The following is a 24,859-nucleotide window of genomic DNA, read 5'->3' as shown; positions in this document are numbered from 1 at the left end:
TGCCATTTATTCAAAGCCTTCTGCTTCACGTGCTTTGACAGCTCATTGTGTCAATCAAGTTTTGCCAGGTTTTCCTCTCGCATTCAACGCAATGCGAGGAAACTTTTTGTTACTTTGCATATTTTTGGACATCGTGTTCGCCTGCAGCTGGACACTGGTGCGTCAGTTTCTTTACTGAACAAATCTACGTATGACTTGCTTGGCTCGCCCCCACTTCGTCATTCGCATTCCATGCTAACTGCATTTACTGGACAGGAAATCTCACTGCTCGGCGTGTGTAGTTTGCAAGCAACGTATGGTGCAATGACCCATACAGTGTCTTTTCATGTGTTCCGCTCTAGTGATGCTACAAACATTTTTGGCATGAAGGCATTTGAACTCTTTGGCCTCGCAATTCAGGACAATGTACTTTGCATGAACGCTAGTGACCATGCAGACAGTGCTGCCACACTATGCGATGATTTTACTGAACTCTTTTCTGATGGCCTTGGTTGTGCTACAGACTTTGCAGCGCATGTTGTAATTAAAGACAATGCCATGCCTGTTTTCCAGCGCGCATGCCCGGTACCGCACGCACTGCGCGACACTGTAGCTGCTGAACTTACAAATTTGCAAGACAGTGGTGTCATTGAACCTGTTTCTGTTTCGCAATGGGCTTGTGTGTGTGAAGAAACCAAACGGTCGCCTTCGTATTTGTGCTGACTTTACATCTACAGTAAATCCCCAGACAGTGGTAGCTACGTTTCCCTTACCGGATCCTGAAGACATTTTTGATAAACTTGGTGCGGGAAAATTCATTTCCATGATTGACTTGCGGGACGCATACTTTCAGCTTCTGCTCGACGAACAGTCGCAGCGCTATTTTGTGATCAACACACAGCTTGGATTGTTCAAGTTTTGCTGCTGTCCATTTGGTTGTGCTTCGGCTCTGGCTATTTTTCAGTCTTATTTGCTGCAGTTGTGTGCCACCGTCCCTGGTTGTGCCAATTATCTGGACGATATAGTTGTATCAGGTCGCACCCCTAACGGACATTTGCAGACTTTGCGTGCCTTATTTACTGTACTTTTGCAGGCAGCATTAAAGTGTAACAGAGACAAGTGTAAATTTTTTCAAACTGAGATTCAGTATTTAGGACATATGATTAACGGACAGGGTATCCACCCCTCACCCTCACATCTCAGTGCGATTAGACTTGCCAGCACCCAGGAACTTGAAAGAACTTCAGTCGGTGTTGGGCAAAATCACTTATTATATTCGGTTTATATGAAATGCAGCGCAGATTGCAGCACCTTTGCATTCCTTTTGTGTGGTCTTCAGAATGTGACGCTGCTTTCCACAAGCTCCAATCTGTTTTGTTGAGTGATCACTGTTTGATTCCTTTCGATCCCTCCAAACCAGTAGTCTTGGCTGTCGATGCATCTTTACCCAGCATCGGCGTGGCTCTCTCACACCACATTAATTCTGTCGATCACCCGATCGCTTTTGCGTCTAAGTTGCTCAATTCTGCACAGCAAAACTATTCTCAAATCAAGAAAGAAGCTTTAACTATTGTACATGGGCTACCTAAGTTTCATGATTTTTTGTAGGGTCGATAGTTCTATTTGGTCACTGACCATAAGCTTTTGACATCGTTGTTCTACCCGTCCAAGCCAGTTCCAACCCGTACCGCACAAAAGTTTCAATATTGGTCTTTGTTTTTGTCCAACTACAATTACGAAATTTTGTTTCAGCCTATGGCCCAGCATGGCAATGATGATTCTCTGTCTCGTCTCCCTATCGGTCCTGGCGAAGTGTTTGATCCTTCCGAACTGTCGTGCATGTTTATTGATTCGCAAGATAAGGATTTAGCTGATGGCTTTCTGGTAGATTTTTGTCGCATTGCTGCCACGACTGCCGCCGATGCTTCTTTGCAGATTCTTTTGCAGTATATTCGTACTCAATGGCCTCCATCTGCTATGCAGATTCGAGATCCACTCATTTGACGTTACTTTGCGCAACATCACAATTTGTCTGTACACTAAAGTGTTATCTTGTTACGAACTGACAATGATCAGTCTCGTGTGGTTGTACCTCATTCGTTGCAGCCAGAAATCCTCCGATTGCTGCATGCTTAGGGTATAGTGCAGACGAAGAAATTTGTGCGTCGTCACTGCACTTGGGTCGGCATTGATAGCCAAATTGAGAATTTGCTTGCTAACTGTCTCTCTTGCGCGGAGCATCAATCTGCTCCCCGCCAGTGCTTCTTTGCGTGGCCAACTCCTACTGCGCCTTGGCAGCGCGTTCATATTGGTTTTGCAGGTCCTTCCTGGGACACCTGCTGATTGATAGTTATTGATGCATACAGCAACTTTCCTTTTGTTGTACCTATGTCCTCTACTACCTCTCCCAGCACTATTCGGGCTTTGATATCTATTTTTCGCATTGAGGGCCTTCCTGAAGTTATTGTCTCCAACAATGGTCCCCAATTCATGTCCTCAAGAGTTTGGAGCATTCCATGCTGCTAATGGAATTCGTCATCTGACCTCAGCTCCGCTCCAACCCTTTGTGTGTATGTTTAAGTTGAGCAAGTTGCGCACCACACACTCACGCGAGCACGCGCTCTGGACTTTCCTTGCTTCCTATTGCTCTCAGCTGTGCAGCACCCATTCCCCTGTGGAATTGCTACGTGGCTGCACCCATCAGTCACTCCTGAAGCTATTGCACCCACAGCTGCACGCACACACTGCTTCGTATCATTCTGTCTTGGCGCTGCATGATTTGGTGTTCTATCGCATTTTCTCTGGCAGGCAGCACTGGGAGTAGAGGCGCATTCTTCACCAGCTTGGCCATGCCTTATTTGTCATTTCTGGTCTCTCCGGCATTGTCAAGTGACACCGGACAGGTTGTTGCTCCGCCTCCCCATCCGAGCATACCCAGTAGCATTGAGCGGCCTGGGCAAGTTTTCCACGGGGCGTTTTCCTCGCCCTCTTGCGAACAATTCGGGGTCACGGGTGGATGGCACACCCCGGCAGTTCTGCTGTCTGCCCCCTCACCTGCACTGCCCCTGGGTCCCTTCACCTGCCGTCGGAAGCCATACTCAACGATGGTGTGTTGTTTCAGGGGAGAGGGATGTGGTATTGATAATAACTATGCCACATAGTTTCAAAGGCTGGCACTACCACAAGACATCGACAGCAGCGCCCTCTAGCTAGTGCTGTGCAGCTCTACAAGCTCTGCTACAGATTCTGCCCATTTCATCAGGTGCAGCCAGCCAGGACACTTTGCTTCAGCATTCGCACCTCATTCCAAGTTATGTATTCTTAATTCTTGAGTAAAGGGCATTTAAATTCATACAGCAATACCAACGTGTTTTATCTTTTCCTGATCCAACACACGCGCTGCCTTTCTCCCCCCTCCACCTTCCATTTACATAATAAATATCACAGCTGCAGACCCCATGTGATGTCTGTTCTTTTGGATATGTCTGAAAGAACAGACATCATGAATTAATGTAAGTCTCCAGTTAGCCCCGCTGACCATCCAAACTGATGCCTTCTCTTCAGGTAATCCATCCAGTAGATGAATTCGGAGTGGGTAGTAATCACTGGATTGAAGGTAGTCAATGACTTCCTACTGAACAGTGTCTACAAGGGCTGGAGAGCAGAAAGAAAGTTCAGTGGCAGAGAATGACCCAGTAGCAGCACACAAATGAATGAGGGTATCTGTGTAGAGGATGAACAGCTCATGCAACTTCATCAGGTGCTCCAAAACCCGACCCTGAGGGCAAGTAGAGGTCAAGCCCCATGAAATACGATGTGCATTGAAGTCTCCCAGTAGCAGAAAAGGTCAGGGGAGTTATTCCATAAGATCTATGAGAGTCTCAGAGTCTATTGCATCTTGTGGAGGTAGATACAGTGAACAAACAGTGATCCTCCAACTCACGTGAATTTCAACGGCAGCTGTTTGAAGGTCAGTAGCCCGTCCGTGGGTGATTCTTCACCTGCAATTTCCGTTTTGATTTTTTTGTCTGAGGCAGTTACAGAGCCACAACCACAGAAGTGGTAGCAGCAGCGCTAGATGGTGGACAAGAGCTGATCTTTGGAGGGGCAAGAAGTTCCACAATGTCAGCAACCACAGTCTTTTCTGAAGTTCTGGGTGAGGGGCAGGCTTCCAGGTTACTGCAGCAGCACAAGTGCATTGACAAACACAGGTACCAGTGTTGACACTAGCAAACTCCGTTGGTGTAGCAGAGTCAGCTTTCTGGACTGACTGTTTAAGAACAGAAGCAGATGAGGCAGAACAAGTGGGTGCTGCATGGCATTGCAAATCTTTTTGGATTTGTCACTTTTTGTCTCTGGATCTTATGTTCTTTAAGGAAGACACTGCAGGCCCTACTTCAAACAGGGTGAGTCCCACAGTAGTTGAAACACTCTGGACGAGAGGAACAACCAACTCTGTCATGGGTGGCTTTACCACATTTGCTACAAGTGGCTTCTCCCTTAGAACCAAGAGTACTTTGCCCAAAGTACTGACATTTAAAACAGAGCATTACGTTCGGGAAATAACACAGCATGCTTAGGCGTAGGAAACTTGCCTTGACATACTCTGGAAATTTGGTGCTGTTAAATGGAAGGATAAAAAGAGTCTGATCTGACAAGATCACCATCCACCCTTTCCATAATGTTCTGCACATCGACAATGCCTTCTTGGGACCACTCAGCTATCAGTTCTTCTTGGGGAATGTCAACTAGAACCCTGCAAGTCTTAACACCTTTACTGTAGTTCAAGGTGTTTTACAGTTCAGTCTCAGTTGCCCTGAGGCATTGAGCTTTCTGAAGGTTCTTCACTTGTTGAGAACTAGACGTTTCAATCAACAGGGTTCCACTACAGAAGGACTTTTCAGATTTTAAGATTCCAGTAATGCCCTTTAAACCTTTCTATATGTAAAATGGTGAAACTTTATTGAAACTCCACTCTTTTCTTTAACTATTATAAAAACATTCTGAGAAACAGCATGTGTTCTGTTACCACTGACTGAGTCACGACTGGCTACCCAAGCTCTCTTGTTGAACTAGGTGTTGGTACCTTCCAGCAGTCCACCCTTTCCACTGGAAGGAGGAGGGGAAAATTTCAAAGGACCCATCCTGGTCCCATCAGTAGCTAGAGAAATAAAAGTCCAACTAGACAGTGCCCCATGCACTTAGGTAAGGCTTATACAACTAAGATGTGACTGTATTCAGTATGCAGCACACCTTGAGATTGAGGGTTTTTTATAGGAGTTTTTACCATCCTCGTGATATGGGTGGTAAAGTCAACATACTTGTTCCCAGTGCCATGCCATGCCATACAGTGGTCGCTGAAGCATGCCCAGAACTTACAGTACCAGAGTACCACTCATCAGTCCTCCAGTTGAGGAATCCTGGGGTCACCACATCCTTATCCAGAAAATGAATGCTGAGCCCCTGAGAGCACATCTCAGTGGTTATGGCGGAAGATTCCTGACAAAAATCAAGTTGTGATATGGAACAAAGTGGTAATATAGGTAGTTGATGCAACAAATAAAAGGAAGAAAGACTATATCATGGAGGCCAGAAGAAAAAAACACAAGGGTAGCACGGAAAAATGTAAGCAGATGACTCAGACTCAGGGAATGTTACGAAACTACAATCAGACCAACCAAACCAGGAGGTTCTTCTGAGCAATCAAAACCTACAGAAAATACACATGGATGAGAACCAATTATACTCCAAACAGGAAAGGATGCATAAAGGCTATTAAAGAGAAAATATTAAAAATACGAAGAGATCACATATTCAGACTCTTACATAACGAATTTCAATTAGAAGCAGGAGAAAATTTCAAGATGTTGGAAGGAGAGTAGGAAGAAGAGCTCTGTTTCAGATTGAAGTACAAAGAATAGAGAAAAGACAGATTTGGGATGGAACTGCTCCATGAGGGAATGACATGCTGCATCTTGACATACTGTAGTCAATAGATAGGACCTGGAACACGGAGGAGAATCAGAAAGCACAGTCCACAAAAAGGGCCAAAAGATGGACTGAAATAACTATTGCCATGCTTAAAACACCCTCAATGTTTTTCTCTGAGAAATCTGTAGTAAAAATATTACGAATATTTACATCCCATTCAGTGGTTTTATCACTTGGGAGACCAAGCCCAAGTATAGCTCTGGCCACAACTCTGTGTTAAAAAGACCACATCCGAGTACTGCTCAGGCCACGATTTTCTTGACACATGAGCCACTTATCATTGAAAAACTGGAGTCCTTTCCAATGAGAACAATTTACAGATGTCTTATGAGTTGCTCCTTGAGTTGTGCTGCCTTCTATTGTCAACTTCTAAAATCATTTTGAAAAAAATGTTAATGAACATAACAGCTGCTGTCATGAATGGCTGAACCTATATGATTGCATTGACATTATTTCATGTGCATAACCATTAGGTTTTGCAGTTTCTTGTAATTCTGTGACAAACACATCACATTGAGTGAGCAAGAAATTTTGGAAGCTCAAGAGGAAGAAATTACTCAATTGCTCACCTCACACTTTCTTGCTTAGAGAAATATTTGTACCTGCTATCATCACTATCTTAATATTTGTAATCTATCAAAGAAATAAATATTAAAAATAAATATTGAAGCTTGGCCCTTTTTCGGCCGGTATAAACTTTGAAGATACATAAATTACATATGTGCCAGTAATGCTTTAAAAAAAAAAAAAGACAATGTAAATGGCACATTTCCTAGGCCCAATATTGTTCTAAGTGGTCGGTCTCGACAGTGTTAAAAAGGCATACAACAGACTTTATATTAATGGCCCATCATGAGCAAGTTAAATCTATCTAAAATCAGTTTAAAATGTATGCAGGTGCTCATAATAGTGTTTCTCACTGTGGTGTGGTATGCGTATTTCTGCTGCACTTCGTCTGGTTGTGCTACTTTTCCTGTTTCTTGCAGTCATATTCAAAAACCTTTTGCAACTTCTTAATATATTGATCTTTTATTTTGAAAGTAGTGTCAGTCCATTACAACAAATTTTAAAAATGTGATATTACATAAAATAAAAATTTTATGCTAAATTAATCACAAATTATGTGATACCTCCTTTGTTGAAAAAAGTATAAACACAATATTAAAAAAAAAAAAAAGTCCAGGATAAGATCTGTACTTGATTGCGTAAGTGTAATGTTGTTCAATACCATCAGTGTAAAGTGTTACCAGAGATACAGTTTGTGAAATGACATTTTGACAGAATGTCAAAACCAAGTGTATTTAGTGTGTTTGCAGTTACTTGTTAAATTATATTAATACGATCAAGGGATTTTCTTTGACCTCCATCAGGCTCCTCTTAAATAATCTATTTGTTGGTATAACTTCGTGTTGGAACCTATACAAAGCTCATGCCATTTGTTCATCATGATCAAATACTTTTAGAGCATGAGTAACTGGAAAGGTGGTTGGCATTTGTCTTTTTTTTTTTTTAATTTTTGTTCACATAAATAACAGATAACATGGATATGGAAACAAGTGATTCATCTGATGAATCTGTAATTAGATGCAGAAAAAATAAAAGATGAAGAACACTCACAATCTCTTCAGATGAGAATCTTGTTCATGCATGGAATGAAGGTGAGTCATTAGTTAAAAAACATAATGACTCTACCACACAGGAAGATGATTCCAAGTCTGAGTCACCATCAGAGGAAAATGATAACAATAAGGAATGTTAGCAAATAAGAAAAAGAAGTCCAATAGTAGCTGAGTATTCAGCAGGAAAGGAGGTGTTACTTCAAAATGTTGATTGCAATGTCACTGCTTTTTATACACACCAATCTTGACTGATTATGGATTATGAATGATAGTTGGAGAAACAAATAAATCTGTTATACAATGGATTAATTCTTTACCTAGAGGCAGAAGACACCAACTGGCCCAGCAGTCTGTTACGAGAGGCGAAATTAATACTTCTATAGGAATGCTGCTTATCATGGGTGTAATGCAACTACCAGAAATTACACTATATAGGTCTAAAAAGAACATGTATATGAACACACACATAAAAATGCCAAGAAACACGATATTTTTTTATCTATATTGAATTTTTACATTTTTTGAAAATCTTAGCTAAAACTGAAGAACGATTGAACAAAATTTGAAATACTGTAGAAGCAATTGTTGATACTTTCAAAAATGCTGTTAAACCTGGCAAAAATGTTGTCATCAATGAAAGCATTGTTCCAAGGAATCTTGGTTTTCACCAATACATTCCAGACAAGGGCCATAAGTATAGTATAAAAGTACATAAACTGTGTCTTCCTAAAGGCTACATTTATAATATTGACATTTATTCTGGAAAAGATGCAACGATTATTGAGGAAACATATTCACATGATATTTTAATGACATTGGAAGTGGATTATTATTTGAGGACCATCTATTGTTTATCGGTAGATATTACGCAGGTGTCTCTTTGGCTGAAGGTCTTTTGGAGGGAGAAGAACCTTTGTTTGTGGTATTGTTAAATTAAGCAAAAAGAATTCTACCATCATAGGCAAAACAAAAACAAAGACTGGGTGATTTTATTTCGTCTTGAAATCATAGCAGCATTAAATTTTTGAAATGGACTGACAAAAGACCAGTGTGTAGGCAAGTACGTGCCAGAATCACATATGTACATCTGTTTGAGGGAAAAAGGATAAACTGAAGGCTGATGCTGTCTTTTTTTTATATAATAATGCAAAAAGGGTGTTGATTTATCTGATCAATTGTCATGAGAAAACAGTTAAATTGTAAAAAAATTATCATACAATTAATATGCAGGACTTGCCTAATAAATGCGTGGTATATACACAGGGTGTTTGTTTTAACATGAGACAACAAAAATATCTCGGAAGCGACTCATCACATGACAAAATTTTTGAGGTGAAATGTTCATATTAGTAAAGAAGACATCTGTTTTTGCTACAAGTGGCCATCTCCTAATCAGCCCATCAGCCTGGGCAGGGAACTCCTCATTTTTATTGCATATTCGGATTGTACACCAAACATAAGTACTGTTTACTCTAACCATTGTTTTCCATTCGTAGTAGATGACACTGTAATCAACAAATATCAAGTGTTTCCAGAATGAGATTTTCACTCTGCAGCGGAGTGTGTGCTGATATGAAACTTCTTGGCAGATTAAAACTGTGTGCCCGACTGATACTCGAACTCGGGACCTTTGCCTTTCGCGGGCAAGTGCTCTACCATCTGAGCTACCGAAGCACAACTCACGCCCAGTACTCACAGCTCTACTTCTGCCAGTACCTCGACTCCTACCTTCCAAACTTCACAGAAGCTCTCCTGCGAACCTTGCAGAACTAGCACTCCTGAAAGAAAGGATATTGCAGAGACATGGCTTAGCCAGAGACTGGGGGATGTTTCCAGAATGAGATTTTCACTCTGCAGTGAAGTGTGCGCTGATATGAAACTTCCTGGCAGATTAAAACTGTGTGCCCGACCGAGACTTGAACTCGGGACCCGAGTTCGAGTCTCGGTCGGGCACACAGTTTTAATATGCCAGGAAGTTTCAAATATCATGTGTGCCTGTTTTTGGAATTAAGAACCAATACACTTGTTTCAACACTTATTTATGATGTAAATGTAAAGCTTTGTGTTCTAACAGATGATGTTTACGTTCAAAATTTAATTTAGTGTTGAAAATTTGACTGTTAGTAAAATATGGTTAGCTGTTTCAATATCTGGTTATAAACTATGTTTACCATGACCCAGGAACAATAATGTGGATGTAATAGTTTTAGGTTCCCAGAGGGATGCTTGATATCGGTGAGTTCCCTCACCAATGGGAGCATGATTTCGGTGAGACTCCTTGCCTGTCACCATAACTGCAATTCACTACAAAAGCTCAAACTGACGACCTCAATTTCAGTATATTTATTACTTCATATGCATGGAACGCATATACACAATTTAAAAGCATGTCTAGTGAAATGTCTGCACAAGCATTTCTGATATGTTGTATCATGTTCTGTAGAGTAGTTGGTACTTCAACACAAGCTTTGTCCTTCAGATAGTCCCACAAGGAAAAATCCGGCGATGTAAGGTCAGGTGATATGGCAGGCCACTTTACTGGACCACCTCTACCGATCCAGCGACCATTGAAATTGTGATTCAATGCTTCTTTGGCTCTTGCAGAGTGATGTACTGGCAATCATCACATTGCAATGACATGTTCTGTTGCACCACGAGGAGTGCACTTCCAACATAATGGGCAGCTCCTCTTGGATATTAAAAGTCAAATACCTTCAAAAAGTGTTTCACATTGTCTTGAATCATACAAAGAGACTGCAAAAGGTAGAGGTTATGCAATAATGAAAGCTACGAAGGTAACAACTTACTGCAATAGTTTGAGGGCCTGCCAGCACACTGTTTGAAATGCTTTCAAAAATTACATATAAAACATAAACACAAAGTGAAGTTTATAATACTGAAGTACGTTTTTACATTTGAATTTTTGTTATTTATGTTTATAGTGTTATCTTTAGTGAAGTCTATAACACTGAAATGTATTGTTTTTACTATTGAAATTTTGTTATTTGTGTTTATAATATTCAGATGAAATAAAGTAACTCCTACAGTTCATCAATTAATATATGTTAAATTTCCATTATTTAATTTTGACTATATGACTTTTTTTTTTAATATTTGGCTTTCTCACTGTCTGATGGGGCATTCAAAAGTGAATCACTAGTGGTACACACTGCCTGATGGGAAACTCAAGCATGATTCACTGGTGGTACATGCCGCATGATAGATGACTCCAGCATGTGCCATCAGTTGTAAGTGCTGCCCAATGGGAGAGTGGTCAAGCATAAGCCATCACTGGTACATGCTGTTTTGAAGGTATTAACATAAATTTGCATACAAGGGTCATAAGTAGCTGTAATGTGTTATATAATGTTGTCTGAGAAGTTTGAAGTGAATTAATGTCTGAGGTAGGGAGATGCAGTATCCCCAGTTTTATTTGAACTAGTGACGGAATGGGTCATTGGACATGCAGCTAAGGGACAGTAGTCAGTGTAGAACTGAAAGAAAATTGTAAGTGGCAACTCTACACCAATATTGTGCGGGTGACGAGACAGAGACAAAAGGAAAAGTATGGTAGAAGGAACTCTGTGGCAAGCTACAGAGTGACCTTAAATTGAATGACCACATAAAACAAATAGTGGGAAAAGCAGATGCCAGACTCAGATTCATAGGAAGAATCTTAAGGAAATGTAACTCATCCATGAAGGAAGTGGCTAACAAGGCACATGTTCGACCGATTCTTGAATACTGTTCATCTATCTGACATCTCTACCAGATAGGACTTGTAGAAGAGCTAGAGAAGTTCCAACGAAGAGCGGCACACTTCATCACATGATCATTTAGTCGGTACTAGAGCATTACGAAGATGCTCAACAAACTCCATTTGGCAGACATTACAAGAGAGGCATTGTGCATCATGGAGAGATTTACTATTGAAACTTCAAGAGAGCACTTTCCGGGAAGAGTCAGACAACATATTACTTCCACCCACATACATCTCACGTAATGACCATGAGGAGAAAATTAGAGCCAATACAGAGGCTTACGGACATTCATTCTTCCCACACACTATTTGTGAGTGGAACATGGTTGGAGGGCTCAGTTAGTAGAACAAAAAGTACCCTCTGCCACACACCATTAGGTGGCTTGAGGAGTATGCTGTAGATGTAGATGTGGATGAATCAGATACACATATTAATGAAAATAAGACACGATATGTGCTAATGTCAAGGTAGTCGGAGCAAGACCTGACCCTGCAGTTGGATTAATTTTCAACAAAGTGAAGGAACTCTTGTACCAGGAGAGCACAGATCACAACACACAGAAAAAGAGATCTCAACTTAAAAGTAAGGTACAAGTGGGAAATTGGTGTTCATTTGCCTGTGAATTAGAATTCTGAGCTCTACAAGCCTTATCATGCAGAAAACAAAGATTGTGATATGAGACACTGCAAAGTAAGATGAAGTGAAGGAATTCCATAAATTTGAAGCAAAATAATAAGACACACAAAGCAAGGAAGACGTAAAAAGCAGACTAGCGTGGGAAAAGAGGGCATTCCTGGCAAGAAGAAGTATACTAGTGTTGAACATCAGCATCAATTTTAGGAAGAGATTTCTGAGAATGTAAGTTTGGAGCACAGCATTTTATGGTAGTAAATCACAGACTGTGGTAAAACTGGAAAAGAAGAGAATCAAAATGTTTGGGATGTGATGCTATAGAACGGTGTTGCGAATTAGGTGGACTGATAATATATGAGGAGATCCTCTGCAGAACTGGCAAGGAGAGGAACACGTGGGAAACATTGACAAATAGAAGGGACAGAATGATAGATCATTTTCCTAGGACATCAAAGAATAACTTCAATGGTGCTTGAGGGAGCTGTAGAGGGTAAAAACTGTAGAGGAAGACAGGGACTGGAGTATATCCAATAAACAATTGAGGATGATGGGTGCAAGTGCTGCTCTGAGATGAAGAGGTCAGCACATGAGAGGAATTCATGCTGGACTTCATCAAACCCGTCAGAAGAATTATGACCCTCCAAAAAAAGTGCCATTAGTATCAACTGTGACATAAGGCTACAGTCACTGCATTTTTGATGAATTCTTTTCAGATACCAGTGCTGCAAGGTGAACACAAAACATATTCAGCAATTCATAGTAATAGGTCTCATATTATGACTGTGAAACCTCTGTGCTCCATCCCAGAAGTGAACTCGTGAAACTTACCTATTGCTGATTACATTAGTATTCTCTCTGATTAACAAACAAAAGAACCTGAACTGCCTCTCATCGTGTATCTGTACCAGAATAAAGAGAATATTACTTTGCAAGTAGTTGATTAGACAGTTATGTTGCTCTTACTGTGAGAATGACAAAAAAAAGAGTTCTGCATAATTATACTAATTAAATTGTGTGATACAACATGTTAAATAATAAAACTGTAGTACAGAGTCTTCACGGTAAAGGATGTCAGTCTCTTTGACACTGTCAAATGATCAAAGAGATTCAGTTACTTTACTATGAAGATGCAAAGTACAATTGGCTTGTCTAACAAGCTACTATCAAACAATGCTTTATGCATAGTTCTACAAAAATCATTATTTGTCTTCCCTACAGCATGAGCAGCACATCCTTCTAATCAATTACTATTAAAATGAAATTCTTTTATGTTAGCACAGAATGACTTGGGAAAAACAACATGACTGTCATGGTATTTTCCTCAATGTTCTCTGAAATTTGACTAGATGATTGACATGATTGTTAAAATGTGCAATTCCAACTAGTATACACTACATACCAAAAGAAGTGTCTTCAAATATTTCAACCATCAGCTACTGTCCGAAAAACAAACAAGCCCATTAATTATCATCATCAGTGAATTTATAGTCATACATTTTTCAGATATGAGTCACCCAGAAAGAAGGTTTGATAAAATAAAAAATTAATTAAATTTGAAAAAAAATTTAAATTACAACAAAAATAAATAAACAACTAAAAATGCAAATATAAATACCAGTGGTACTAATAATTCATACAAGAACATACCTTCTATTAATATAACTGCCTCAATTTTCTGAAACACATATACAGCATAGCATATGTTTTTGGACATGTTCATCTTAGAAAATTGCCACTGTTTACAGCAAGCTAAAGATATTTTATTCCACTTCATCTTATAGTGGAAGATAAAGTGTGCTCATTGTGAATGTCTGTTCTCTCTAATCCTTTCCACCAATTACTCAGTTAAATTTCACTACTACTAATTCTGCTACTAACTGTGAACATTCTAACAGTCTGCATTGAACGTTCCCTCTCATCTATGAACCACTTAATCACTCAAAATCTTTTCCTACTAAATTTTATAGATTTAATACCTAATGTCTATTACTGTTATGAAATTTTGTGTAGTTAATGTATAAATAACTTCCTTGATCTTAACTGAGGTAGCAGTTTCATTTCAAATAATTTTTACAAACACCTTTTACTAACTTGGTGTGACTTGGCAGCTGAGTAGGTTGAGACTACAAATACAAATGTGTTATCCCTGGATGCTCACATGATATTTTTCTGGCTGCTAATACGACTATCTGCATCGTTTTTGATTGCATGTTAAACTACAAGTCTTTCTATAAATGGGTGAGGAGAAGAGATCTCAAATTAAGGACAGTGGGGAGGGCATAGAGACTGTATAGTAGAACACAAAAAAACCTTTGAATTAAGGAGACATCCACTCTCTATACCACTCTGAGGCAGATCACAATTACAGGCAAATGTTATACTTTACTAATCGGAATGAGATTCTTAGTATGTTGTGTGAGAAATTGGCTGACACAGGAAACTGAGCATGCTGGTGCATTGTTTAAGACTCTTGATTCACATTTTGAAGGAGTGTAGGTTCAAAGCCCATCCAGGCAGCAAGATTTAGGTTTCCCATCGCATCCCAAGATCATTTGAGGCAAATGTTGGGATAGTTCCTTTGCAAATTTATTTTCCAGGACACTTGCCATCCTCTGTCATGCCAGAATCTGTCATAGCAGCTCTGACACCTGTCAACACACTGATCAGCCAGAGTGACTGCAAAGACGCCTTAATCTCTGCCATCCCCAACGCCACATGCTGTCGACTCTTTTGTGGCCTCTCCTGTCACTGCACTGGTGTCACCCCAGGGGCCTGCATAGATGCTTTCACCTCCACTGCCCCAACACTAGCCGTGCCGTCATTGCGGGCCCTCTTGTCGCTGACCCAGTCAATGCTGGCCCGGTTCTGGCCAGCCCTGTCACCAGACACTGGCACTTCCACTACTGGCCTTGTCACCGTCAGCCCTCTTGCCACTGGCCTCGACACTACTGCTAGCAGTTATGGCACCACTGTCCCCACCACCACTGTAGCCTGACACTGCAACCAACCCCACCGTCACAGCTGCCCCTGTAGCTGGTCCCACTGCTGATCCCACTTCAGCTGACCCGGCAGCCAGTCTCGTCATCCCTGTCAAATTACCCATTCCCTGGGTCTCCTCAGCTTCATCCTGTGCCTTGTTTCCTGTGCCGTTTGGCCCTGCTCTGCGTGCATGATCCGAGGACTTCCCCCTTCCATTCTGTGCTGCTCCATCCTTTGTCTGTACTGGTTGCAGGTTCTTCCTCTGTCACTGCACTTGGAGTTTAGCTTTCATGAAAATTTTGTCACAAATGTTGGGCAATACTAGGCACTACACTGTTGGACCCATGGTGACCGGGTAATTTTTCACTATGTTGATCTTGTCTGTCTATTGCTTTTTCAGACCTGCCAGCAGCACCTGCTTAACCTTCGAAGTGGCTATGCCACCTCTTCTCAGCTGGGCGGATAGTATCCGCCTGGGACTACACAGCTCCACATAACAGGTCTCTAATGGAGGATGAACATAAAAAGTTCATGTCAATATAATCCACAGAGCTATTTACAAGTCTAGCCTCGCACAGCTCGGGCTGTTTGTGTCACAACTTCGCACAGTCTCCATGGTAACTTCACCAATAGGCAGCGTGCCTATCATGGTAGAGAGTGCTGTAGGCTGAGTACCATTTTCTTATGCCACATCATGTGCCCAATTAGAGCCACACAGGTATTCCTCTGATGGAAGTTATTTAGGCTGCCGCCAGACCGTGCTGCAGCCAGTACATGGACTGGGCTTTACACCAGCTGCACTAGCACCCCACCAACCAGAATCACTGTGCCCTGGCCATGAGCACCTGTTACTGATGCTCTGCAGGATTGTTGTCCACCACTCCCAGGTGCCAAGCCCGTCACACATCATCCCATCCCCAGGTGCCAAGCCCATCGCACATCATCCCACCGCCAACCATCTTCATTGAGCCATCACCTCTGACATCCAATGCCACCCGATGTCCCACAAGCATTGTGTCCTGCTGGCAGCTGCTGTCATCGAGCTATCGCCTCTGTCATTTGCTGATCCCTGACATGCCAGAAATACCATTGTCCTCAAGGACACACTCTGCATGCCTGGTTGGCTCCTACCATCACTCACCCTAAGCACTCTTCCACTCAGTCACCTACTATGACTCATTGACTTCATTATATAGGCACATCCCAGGCAACGTGTACGAGTAACATTTCTCTTTGTACTTCAGTGGTGTGGATGTTTGTCTATAGACTCTGTATTTAAATTCTTGTTGTTGTGGCACTTACATATTTCATTGGTAGTCCATAGCACCTCCTCAGCGATGAGGAGTGGGGAGGGGGGGGGGGGGGGGCAAAAAACACCTATTCTCTGACATTTCAGCTCTGCATGCGGGAGACATCTTTCAAGGTGAACAACACCTTTGAAGGTGTCTCCTGCAGTTGGAGACTGAGACTAAACGTTAGGGAATAATTTTGTATTTTGACAATAGTCTGTCAGCCTGTAAGTTTCAACTCAACAATATATTAATTCAAATTCCAAAGGAAGCAGATGGTGACAGGTGTCAATATTACACCAACTATCAGTTTAATAAGTCACAGTTGCAAAATACTGAGATAAATTACTTAGAGACGGATGGAAAAACTGGTACAATCTGACCTTGGGTTAGGTCAATTAGGGTTCCAAAGAAATATTGGACCACATGGGGCAATATTGACCCTACAACTTATGTTAGAAGATAAATTAAAGAAAGACAAACTTACGTCTATAGTTCTTGCAGACTTAGAGGAAGCTTTTGGAAATTTTAACTGGAATAAACTTTTTAAAATTATGGAGGTAGCAAGAAAAGGACAACTGATTGCTGTGTTCTATAATTTGAAAGCAATTATAAGAGTTGAATGGCGTGAAAGGGAAGCAGTGGTTGAGAATAGAGTGAGACAGGACTGTAGCCTACCCCGACATTTACAAGGAAGCAGTAAAGGAAGTCAAAGAAAAATTTAAAGAAGAAATTACAGTTCAGGGAGAAGGAATAAAAAAATGAGGTTTTACAATTCCATTAGATAGCAAAACTTGGAAGTGCAGTTGAATGGAATGGAATAGACAATGTCTTGAGAGGCTGGCATAAGATGAACACTAAACAAAATCAAAACAAGGGTAATGGAATGTAGTCGAATTAAATCAGGTGACAATGATGGAACTAGATCAGGAAATGAGACACTAAAAGTAGTAGATGAGTTTTGCTATTTGATCAGTAAAATTAGTGATGACGGCCAAAGTAGGGAGGAGATAAAATTTACACTTTCAATGGCAAAAAATTTGTTAACATCAAGTATAAATCTAAGTGCTCAGAAGTCATAGATGATAAGCAGTTCACACAAGAAGAGAAAAGAAGCTTTCGAAATTTGGTGCTACAGAAAAATGTCAAATATTAGATGGTAGATCACATAACTAATAAGGAGGTACTAAAAATAATTGGGAGAAAAGCAATTTGTGGCCTAACTTGAGACATTTTGAATCAAGAAATTGTCAATTTAGTATGGAAGAAAGTGTGGACGGTAAAAACTGCAGAGATATACCAACAGACAAGTATAGTAAGCAGGTGCAAATGTATGTGGGTTGCAGTAGTTATTTGGAGATGAAGAGGCTTACCAAGGATAGAGTAGCAAGGAGAGCTGCATTAAACCAGTCTTTAGACTGAAGACCACCGCCACCGCTGCCGCTGCCACCACCACCACCACCACCACCACCACCACCACCAACAACAACAACAACAACATGAATTGTAAAGTCCAAATAGGCCGAAATGAAATCATCAGCTCCAAAATGCACAACCAATCTAAGCTACAGTATGAAACAGGTAATTTTCTGTGCTGTCCCTGTCCATTTAATGAAATGGATCTACTGTAGTGTTTTTAGTGGTAGTTTAAAGAGAAGGATTTGAACAGAACAGATGAAGCTACCGTGAACTGTGTTTTAAGATTCATGCCTTTTTCCAAAAGGATTCTCTAGCGCCCACATGTGGATTTTAACAATTGGCTTTCTCACAGAGGGTGAATGTTGCTGAAACTCAAAACAAAATATTTTTTCTTCCTCATCATCCACCGTTCAGTGACCAAAGGAATATCAACTTTTACAGTTTCACTTTCAAATGTTTCCACAGCATACTGTGAATTATGGGACTTTTAGCTGTGAGGCGGCCAGATCAAATGGCTATCATATCCTGTTTGCAACTGACAATCTGCTTTCCTTACACATACAACAGTTTTACATACCTACCTCTATGGCTACACTGATTCCAGAGCTGATGCCACGTCTTAACTGCAGCAACACTAAAGCCAAGGATAGATGCATACTTGTGTTATCCTGCATGCTTTCCAGTATTATGTTACCACCCAGGGAATGCTATAAAAACATTCAAAAGACCATAATGATCACATGTGGTATTGGCATGCAAATTCCAGCCTTTGTTGCCAATGAACTGCAATCAGCATGGGTACATGAACCAGGTGCCTGCTGTGCAGCAATGTTCGCTGGGTACCCATTGGGAGACACTGTTGGTAGCCTCTCAGTTCATCTGGGTAGTCAGTCTATTCAACTGTACACATTTCCACAGTTGTCATTCTCCCATGTTGACACCAGTTATGGATAGAGCTATTTTGCCATAGACAGTATACTTCAACCACAGCAGCATACAAACACTTTGCAAACTTAGTTATTTCGGAAATGTTTTCATCCTTGGCCTCAAAGCCAATTATCACATCCTTTTCAACATCAGCTAAATCGCTCTGTTTCCACATTACGATGACTGCACTGTTTTCCTCATCCACCCTGACATGTGTTATATACACTTCACTGTTAGTGCTGCTACCTGCTGTCTGTGAGTGGTTAATTCATGTTCACATCAAACATCGGTGGTGGTCACATTATGTGACTGAACCATGTACTTCTTAATAAGAAGGCTGTGTTACAGATGCTACTGTTCGGCAAATAATTTGTGAATTCCCAAGTACTGGAGCAGCACATTAATGTTGAAATGTTAACTTGTTCAATAATAATGTCATGTGGCTCAAGAGCCTCCAAAATTATAGTTGATATAAGTTGACATTTTAAAACTAATCTGCTGCTCCAACACTGGAATTCATCAAATGCAAAATACTTGTTATACTTATTAATACAGTTACACAGATTTTCCATTCGATCTACAGCGAGAGAAAGTATAATTTCTGGAAAATTACTGTCCTGGAAAACAGTAATAAAAATATACAACTTTTTTCATATTCCGTGAAAAATTATAGCGCTAGAGATTGTTAGGGAAGTTTATCAAATCAGAATTAAAATGGTTTTGTACAACCTCCATAAAATCTCCGGCAGCCATTGACATGAGGTCGGAAGAGCTCAAGATTTCGCTGGCAACAGCATCAGGAAATGTGACACCTCGAGTTTGGGACTCACAGGTCAGGTTGTTTGCAAAATTATGTACCCATGGGTAAATTGTAAACATATGTGCAGTATGACACCTGATAATATCAGAAAAAACAACTAAATCATTATACTAGTCCAAATAGAAACCTAATAATAAATGTATAATGTAATTCTGTAAGTCATTTAGAATCGCTGAAGTACACACCTGTTTAATAGAAAATATGATGATAACAACATGAAATATGAGACTTCATTACCCTGGCAGCTGTAACCTCGGCATGCTACTTCAAACATCAGACGACCCAACCCAGCTCCCGGGACTAATATTTTAATCTCCTGACGAAATCTGCAACATAAACAAGTTCATTGAGAATTGACGGCAGCTCAACTGCACCTGCACTGTCACAACAGTATAGCTATATTACTTAATATTATCATGCAAATACTTTTTGTCACACAGATGATGTCAAATCGAATTTACACAATTATTATATACATCTACCGGTATAAGGTATTCTTCAAATAACGAGGAGATATAAACATATTCATCAAACAAAGTCAAGAAAAAACACTCAACACTAAACTGTGAAGGCAATTCTCATGGAAAATATAAAAGCTATTTTTCTTTGTATCAATTTAACAAGAATTTCACAGCACATAATGTTTTGATTTAAATTTCTCAATTACAAAAATTAAAAATAAATATGAATTTATACAAGAACGAAGCCAAAAGGTGAAATCATGGCTGACAGTCAGGCGTATGCCATAGGAACTTTTTTTGATCTATCAAAGGCCTTTTATAGTGTGAACCACTCTTTGCTACTCTGTAAACTTCAAATATATGGAATTGGGCACTGTACTACAATGGTTTAAGTCCTGCCTACACAACTGAAGACAAAGAATGGTTATATCATTAGAGAGAGGAACTTATAGTTCAATATGGTAAACCATTTCACAAGGAGTACCCCAAGGTTCTGTCTTAGGTCCGATACTGATCTAACACTTAATATCGAGTATCACTTAGTTTTATTTGCAGATGACACATCTGCAATAATTGAAAGTAACAGTACTGACCAAATTTCTCAAACTGTATTAAATACTTCAGAAAAACTAGATAATTGGTTTGATTTTAATGGGTTAAAATCAAACATGCAAAATACTCAGTTAATGCAGCTTAAAACAAAACAAGCAAAATTAAATGATATTGAAATCAGTCACAATAACTACAATTTGCAGGAAGCTAGTTGCATGAAATTCCTAGGAATGCAACTGGATAAAAATCTATCATGAGGCTTAAAAATACATTACCTTGCAAATAAATTAAATAGCCTAGCATTAGCAATGAGAACATTGTACAATGTTACAAGTATGGATGTAAGAAAAGTAGTACATCAGAGAAACTTTGAGTCAGTAATAAGGTATAGAATTGTACTTTAGGATAACTCAAACAATAAGTATCAAATATTAAAACTTCAGGAAACCATCATTAGAAATATGCACAATGTAGAGTGAAGAAAATCATGACACCGACTTCTAAAAAATCAAAGTATGTTCAGAGAGCCCTCACTATACATCTATGAGCTGATTATATTTGTACATAGTAACCCTAATTTATTTGTAGCAAATCATATTCAACATGAAACTTCCTGGCAGATTAAAACTGTGTGCTGGACTGAGACCCGAACTCAGGACCTTGGCCTTTCGCAGGCAAGTGCTCTACCAACTGAGCTACCCAAGCATGACTCACTCCACATCCTCGCAGCTTTACTTCTTCCAGTACCTTGTCTCCTACCTTCCAAACTTTACAGAAGCTCTCCTGCGAACCTTGCAGAACTAGCACTCCTGAAAGAAAGGATATGTGGAGACATGGATTAGCACAGCATGGGAGATGTTTCCAGAGTGAGAATTTCACTCTGCAGCAGAGTGTGCACTGATATGAAACTTCCTGGCAGATTAAAACTGTGTGCCAAACTGAGACTCAAACTCAGGATCTTTACCTTTCGCAGGCAAGTGCTCTACCAACTGAGCTACCCAAGCACGACTCACGCCCTGTCCTCCTAGCTTTACTTCTGCCAGTACCTCGTCTCCTACCTTCCAAACTTTCTTTCAGGAGTGCTAGTTCTGCAAGATTTGCAGGAGAGCAGCTGTAAAGTTTGGAAGGTAGGAGACAAGGTATTGGCAGAAGTAAAGCTGTGAGGATGGGGCATGAGTTGTGCTTGGGTAGCTCAGTTGGTAGAGCACTTTCCCGTGAAAGCAAAAGGTCCCGAGTTCGAGTCCAGTCCGGCACACAGTTTTAATCTGCCAGGAAGTTTCATACCAGCACACACTTCGCTGCAGAGTGAATTTCTCATTCATTTTCAACATGATTACAACACCAGAAACCAAAATAATTTCATGGTCCCCACCCACAGTTAAAAATTTTATGCTCAAACTCCACAGTATATGGGTATGAAAATTTATAACAAAATGAAAGGAAGAGAATTGCTCAGTATAAATTCAGAGACACTGAACAAACCTTGTATGAGAAGCCAGTGCATAAATGTTGCTATTCTGTAGAAGAATTCATGAACGACAACCTCAAAATTTGAGCAGGAAAGAGCAAGTAATTCGGACTGTTAATTTTTAAAAGTTTGCTGCTGCCTAAGAAAAATTATTAATTGCTTAATGAATTAAAAGTACAGTATATTAAATTAATGATATTATAAGAAACATTGTAACCAGTCTTTGTATTTTGACGAGTCTCCTGTAAATTGAGTCAATGACTCGAAACTGTATGTTACAAGACAACAAACTTCTCTTCTATTCTGTTCTGTACAGTCTCCCTTCTCGAACACTATCAGTATGACACTATTTTCTAAGCTGCAGGATGCTAAAACAACATGTCACCCCTGGAAAGAACATAGAACTCAGCTGAAGTTGTATTAACCTACAGATTACAAACTGAAAAGTAGCTGCACTGGAAAACACATTTTCAATCCTCTAAAAAAATCATCAACAAAACCATCCTCAGCAAATGGTTTCCTTTCATAGTGTGAAATCAAATTTGCCAGAAACAATAAGAACTTTTAACATCTAGCAATTTCGGATGAAAGAAATACTGCTGAGCAGACACTTTGCTGCATAGCTTACTGAATAAGAAATGGGCCATAGACGATTGTACACACAATAATATATTATGACTAGTGACTACACTACTAAAATGCAAACTGAAAGACATACCATTTCAGAACACAACATAAACTGTGAATTTTTGGGGTTCCAACACACAACATTCTCATGTACCATCTATAACTAAATACCAACTGTAATAGCAGGGCCATCCCTCACTATACATCTATGAGCTGATTATATTTGTACATAGTAACCCTAATTTATTTGTAGAAAATCATATTCAACATGAAACTTCCTGGCAGATTAAAACTGTGTGCTGGACTGAGACCCGAACTCAGGACCTTGGCCTTTCGCAGGCAAGTGCTCTACCAACTGAGCTACCCAAGCATGACTCACTCCACATCCTCGCAGCTTTACTTCTGCCAGTACCTTGTCTCCTACCTTCCAAACTTTACAGAAGCTCTCCTGCGAACCTTGCAGAACTAGCACTCCTGAAAGAAAGGATATGTGGAGACATGGATTAGCACAGCATGGGAGATGTTTCCAGAGTGAGAATTTCACTCTGCAGCAGAGTGTGCACTGATATGAAACTTCCTGGCAGATTAAAACTGTGTGCCAAACTGAGACTCAAACTCAGGATCTTTACCTTTCGCAGGCAAGTGCTCTACCAACTGAGCTACCCAAGCACGACTCACGCCCTGTCCTCCTAGCTTTACTTCTGCCAGTACCTCGTCTCCTACCTTCCAAACTTTCTTTCAGGAGTGCTAGTTCTGCAAGATTTGCAGGAGAGCAGCTGTAAAGTTTGGAAGGTAGGAGACAAGGTATTGGCAGAAGTAAAGCTGTGAGGATGGGGCATGAGTTGTGCTTGGGTAGCTCAGTTGGTAGAGCACTTTCCCGTGAAAGCAAAAGGTCCCGAGTTCGAGTCCAGTCCGGCACACAGTTTTAATCTGCCAGGAAGTTTCATACCAGCACACACTTCACTGCAGAGTGAATTTCTCATTCATTTTCAACATGATTACAACACCAGAAACCAAAATAATTTCATGGTTCCCACCCACAGTTAAAAATTTTATGCTCAAACTCCACAGTATATGGGTATGAAAATTTATAACAAAATGAAAGGAAGAGAATTGCTCAGTATAAATTCAGAGACACTGAACAAACCTTGTATGAGAAGCCAGTGCATAAATGTTGCTATTCTGTAGAAGAATTCATGAACGACAACCTCAAAATTTGAGCAGGAAAGAGCAAGTAATTCGGACTGTTAATTTTTAAAAGTTTGCTGCTACCTAAGAAAAATTATTAATTGCTTAATGAATTAAAAGTACAGTATATTAAATTAATGATATTATAAGAAACATTGTAACCAGTCTTTGTATTTTGACGAGTCTCCTGTAAATTGAGTCAATGACTCGAAACTGTATGTTACAAGACAACAAACTTCTCTTCTATTCTGTTCTGTACAGTCTCCCTTCTCGAACACTATCAGTATGACACTATTTTCTAAGCTGTGCAGGATGCTAAAACAACGTGTCACCCCTGGAAAGAACATAGAACTCAGCTGAAGTTGTATTAACCTACAGATTACAAACTGAAAAGTAGCTGCACTGGAAAACACATTTTCAATCCTCTAAAAAAATCATCAACAAAACCATCCTCAGCAAATGGTTTCCTTTCATAGTGTGAAATCAAATTTGCCAGAAACAATAAGAACTTTTAACATCTAGCAATTTCTGATGAAAGAAATACTGCTGAGCAGACACTTTGCTGCATAGCTTACTGAAATAAGAAATGGGCCATAGACGATTGTACACACAATAATATATTATGACTAGTGACTACACTACTAAAATGCAAACTGAAAGACATACCACTTCAGAACACAACATAAACTGTGAATTTTTGGGGTTCCAACACACAACATTCTCATGTACCATCTATAACTAAATACCAACTGTAATAGCAGGGCCATCCACAAAAACTAACATTTCACACTGAAAACATTTTTATTAAGCACACACAACAGTGCAGACAGGACTGAACTGCATAATGCTATTATTCATTCATTTATTCATACATCCATAGGATGTTATAGTAATCTTCAATACTCCAGAAATCATAAATCTTAAATAGTAAAGCACTGCTGCCCCTCCCTGTGGAATGGTAACCCATTGCTTTGGAGTGGACTATAGCTTTTTGGATCTGGACCTAGTCAGTGATCCTTCATATGGCAGTCATGGTGATGCCTCGCTTCACGACTATGCTAAGGCTTCATACAAAGGACGTGGACGATGTCTCTGTGCCATTGTCTTCTTGATACAGATCATCGTCCTCAACTTTGTAGGTAATAT

At 40.1% G+C, this 24,859-nt stretch overlaps 1 protein-coding gene across 4 annotated transcripts in view; it reads right to left on the bottom strand.

Moving 5' to 3' along the window:
• The window catches only part of LOC126299438 (carnosine N-methyltransferase-like), a 686,336-nt gene that overhangs the window by 82,010 nt on the left and 579,467 nt on the right, over positions 1-24,859 (bottom strand). For all 4 annotated transcript variants that reach the window (XM_049991346.1, XM_049991345.1, XM_049991343.1 and 1 more), the window contains exons 5-6: positions 19,603-19,743; positions 19,327-19,492 (exon numbers count right to left, since the gene is read on the bottom strand). In XM_049991346.1, the coding sequence (XP_049847303.1) occupies positions 19,327-19,492; positions 19,603-19,743 (307 nt within the window). The remainder of the gene's footprint in view (positions 1-19,326; positions 19,493-19,602; positions 19,744-24,859) is intronic.

Source organism: Schistocerca gregaria, chromosome X, assembly GCF_023897955.1.
Source record: "Schistocerca gregaria isolate iqSchGreg1 chromosome X, iqSchGreg1.2, whole genome shotgun sequence".
NCBI lineage: Eukaryota > Metazoa > Arthropoda > Insecta > Orthoptera > Acrididae > Schistocerca > Schistocerca gregaria.
The sequence above is the reverse complement of the archived record's forward strand: the minus strand, read 5'-3'. Positions and strand labels throughout refer to the sequence as shown.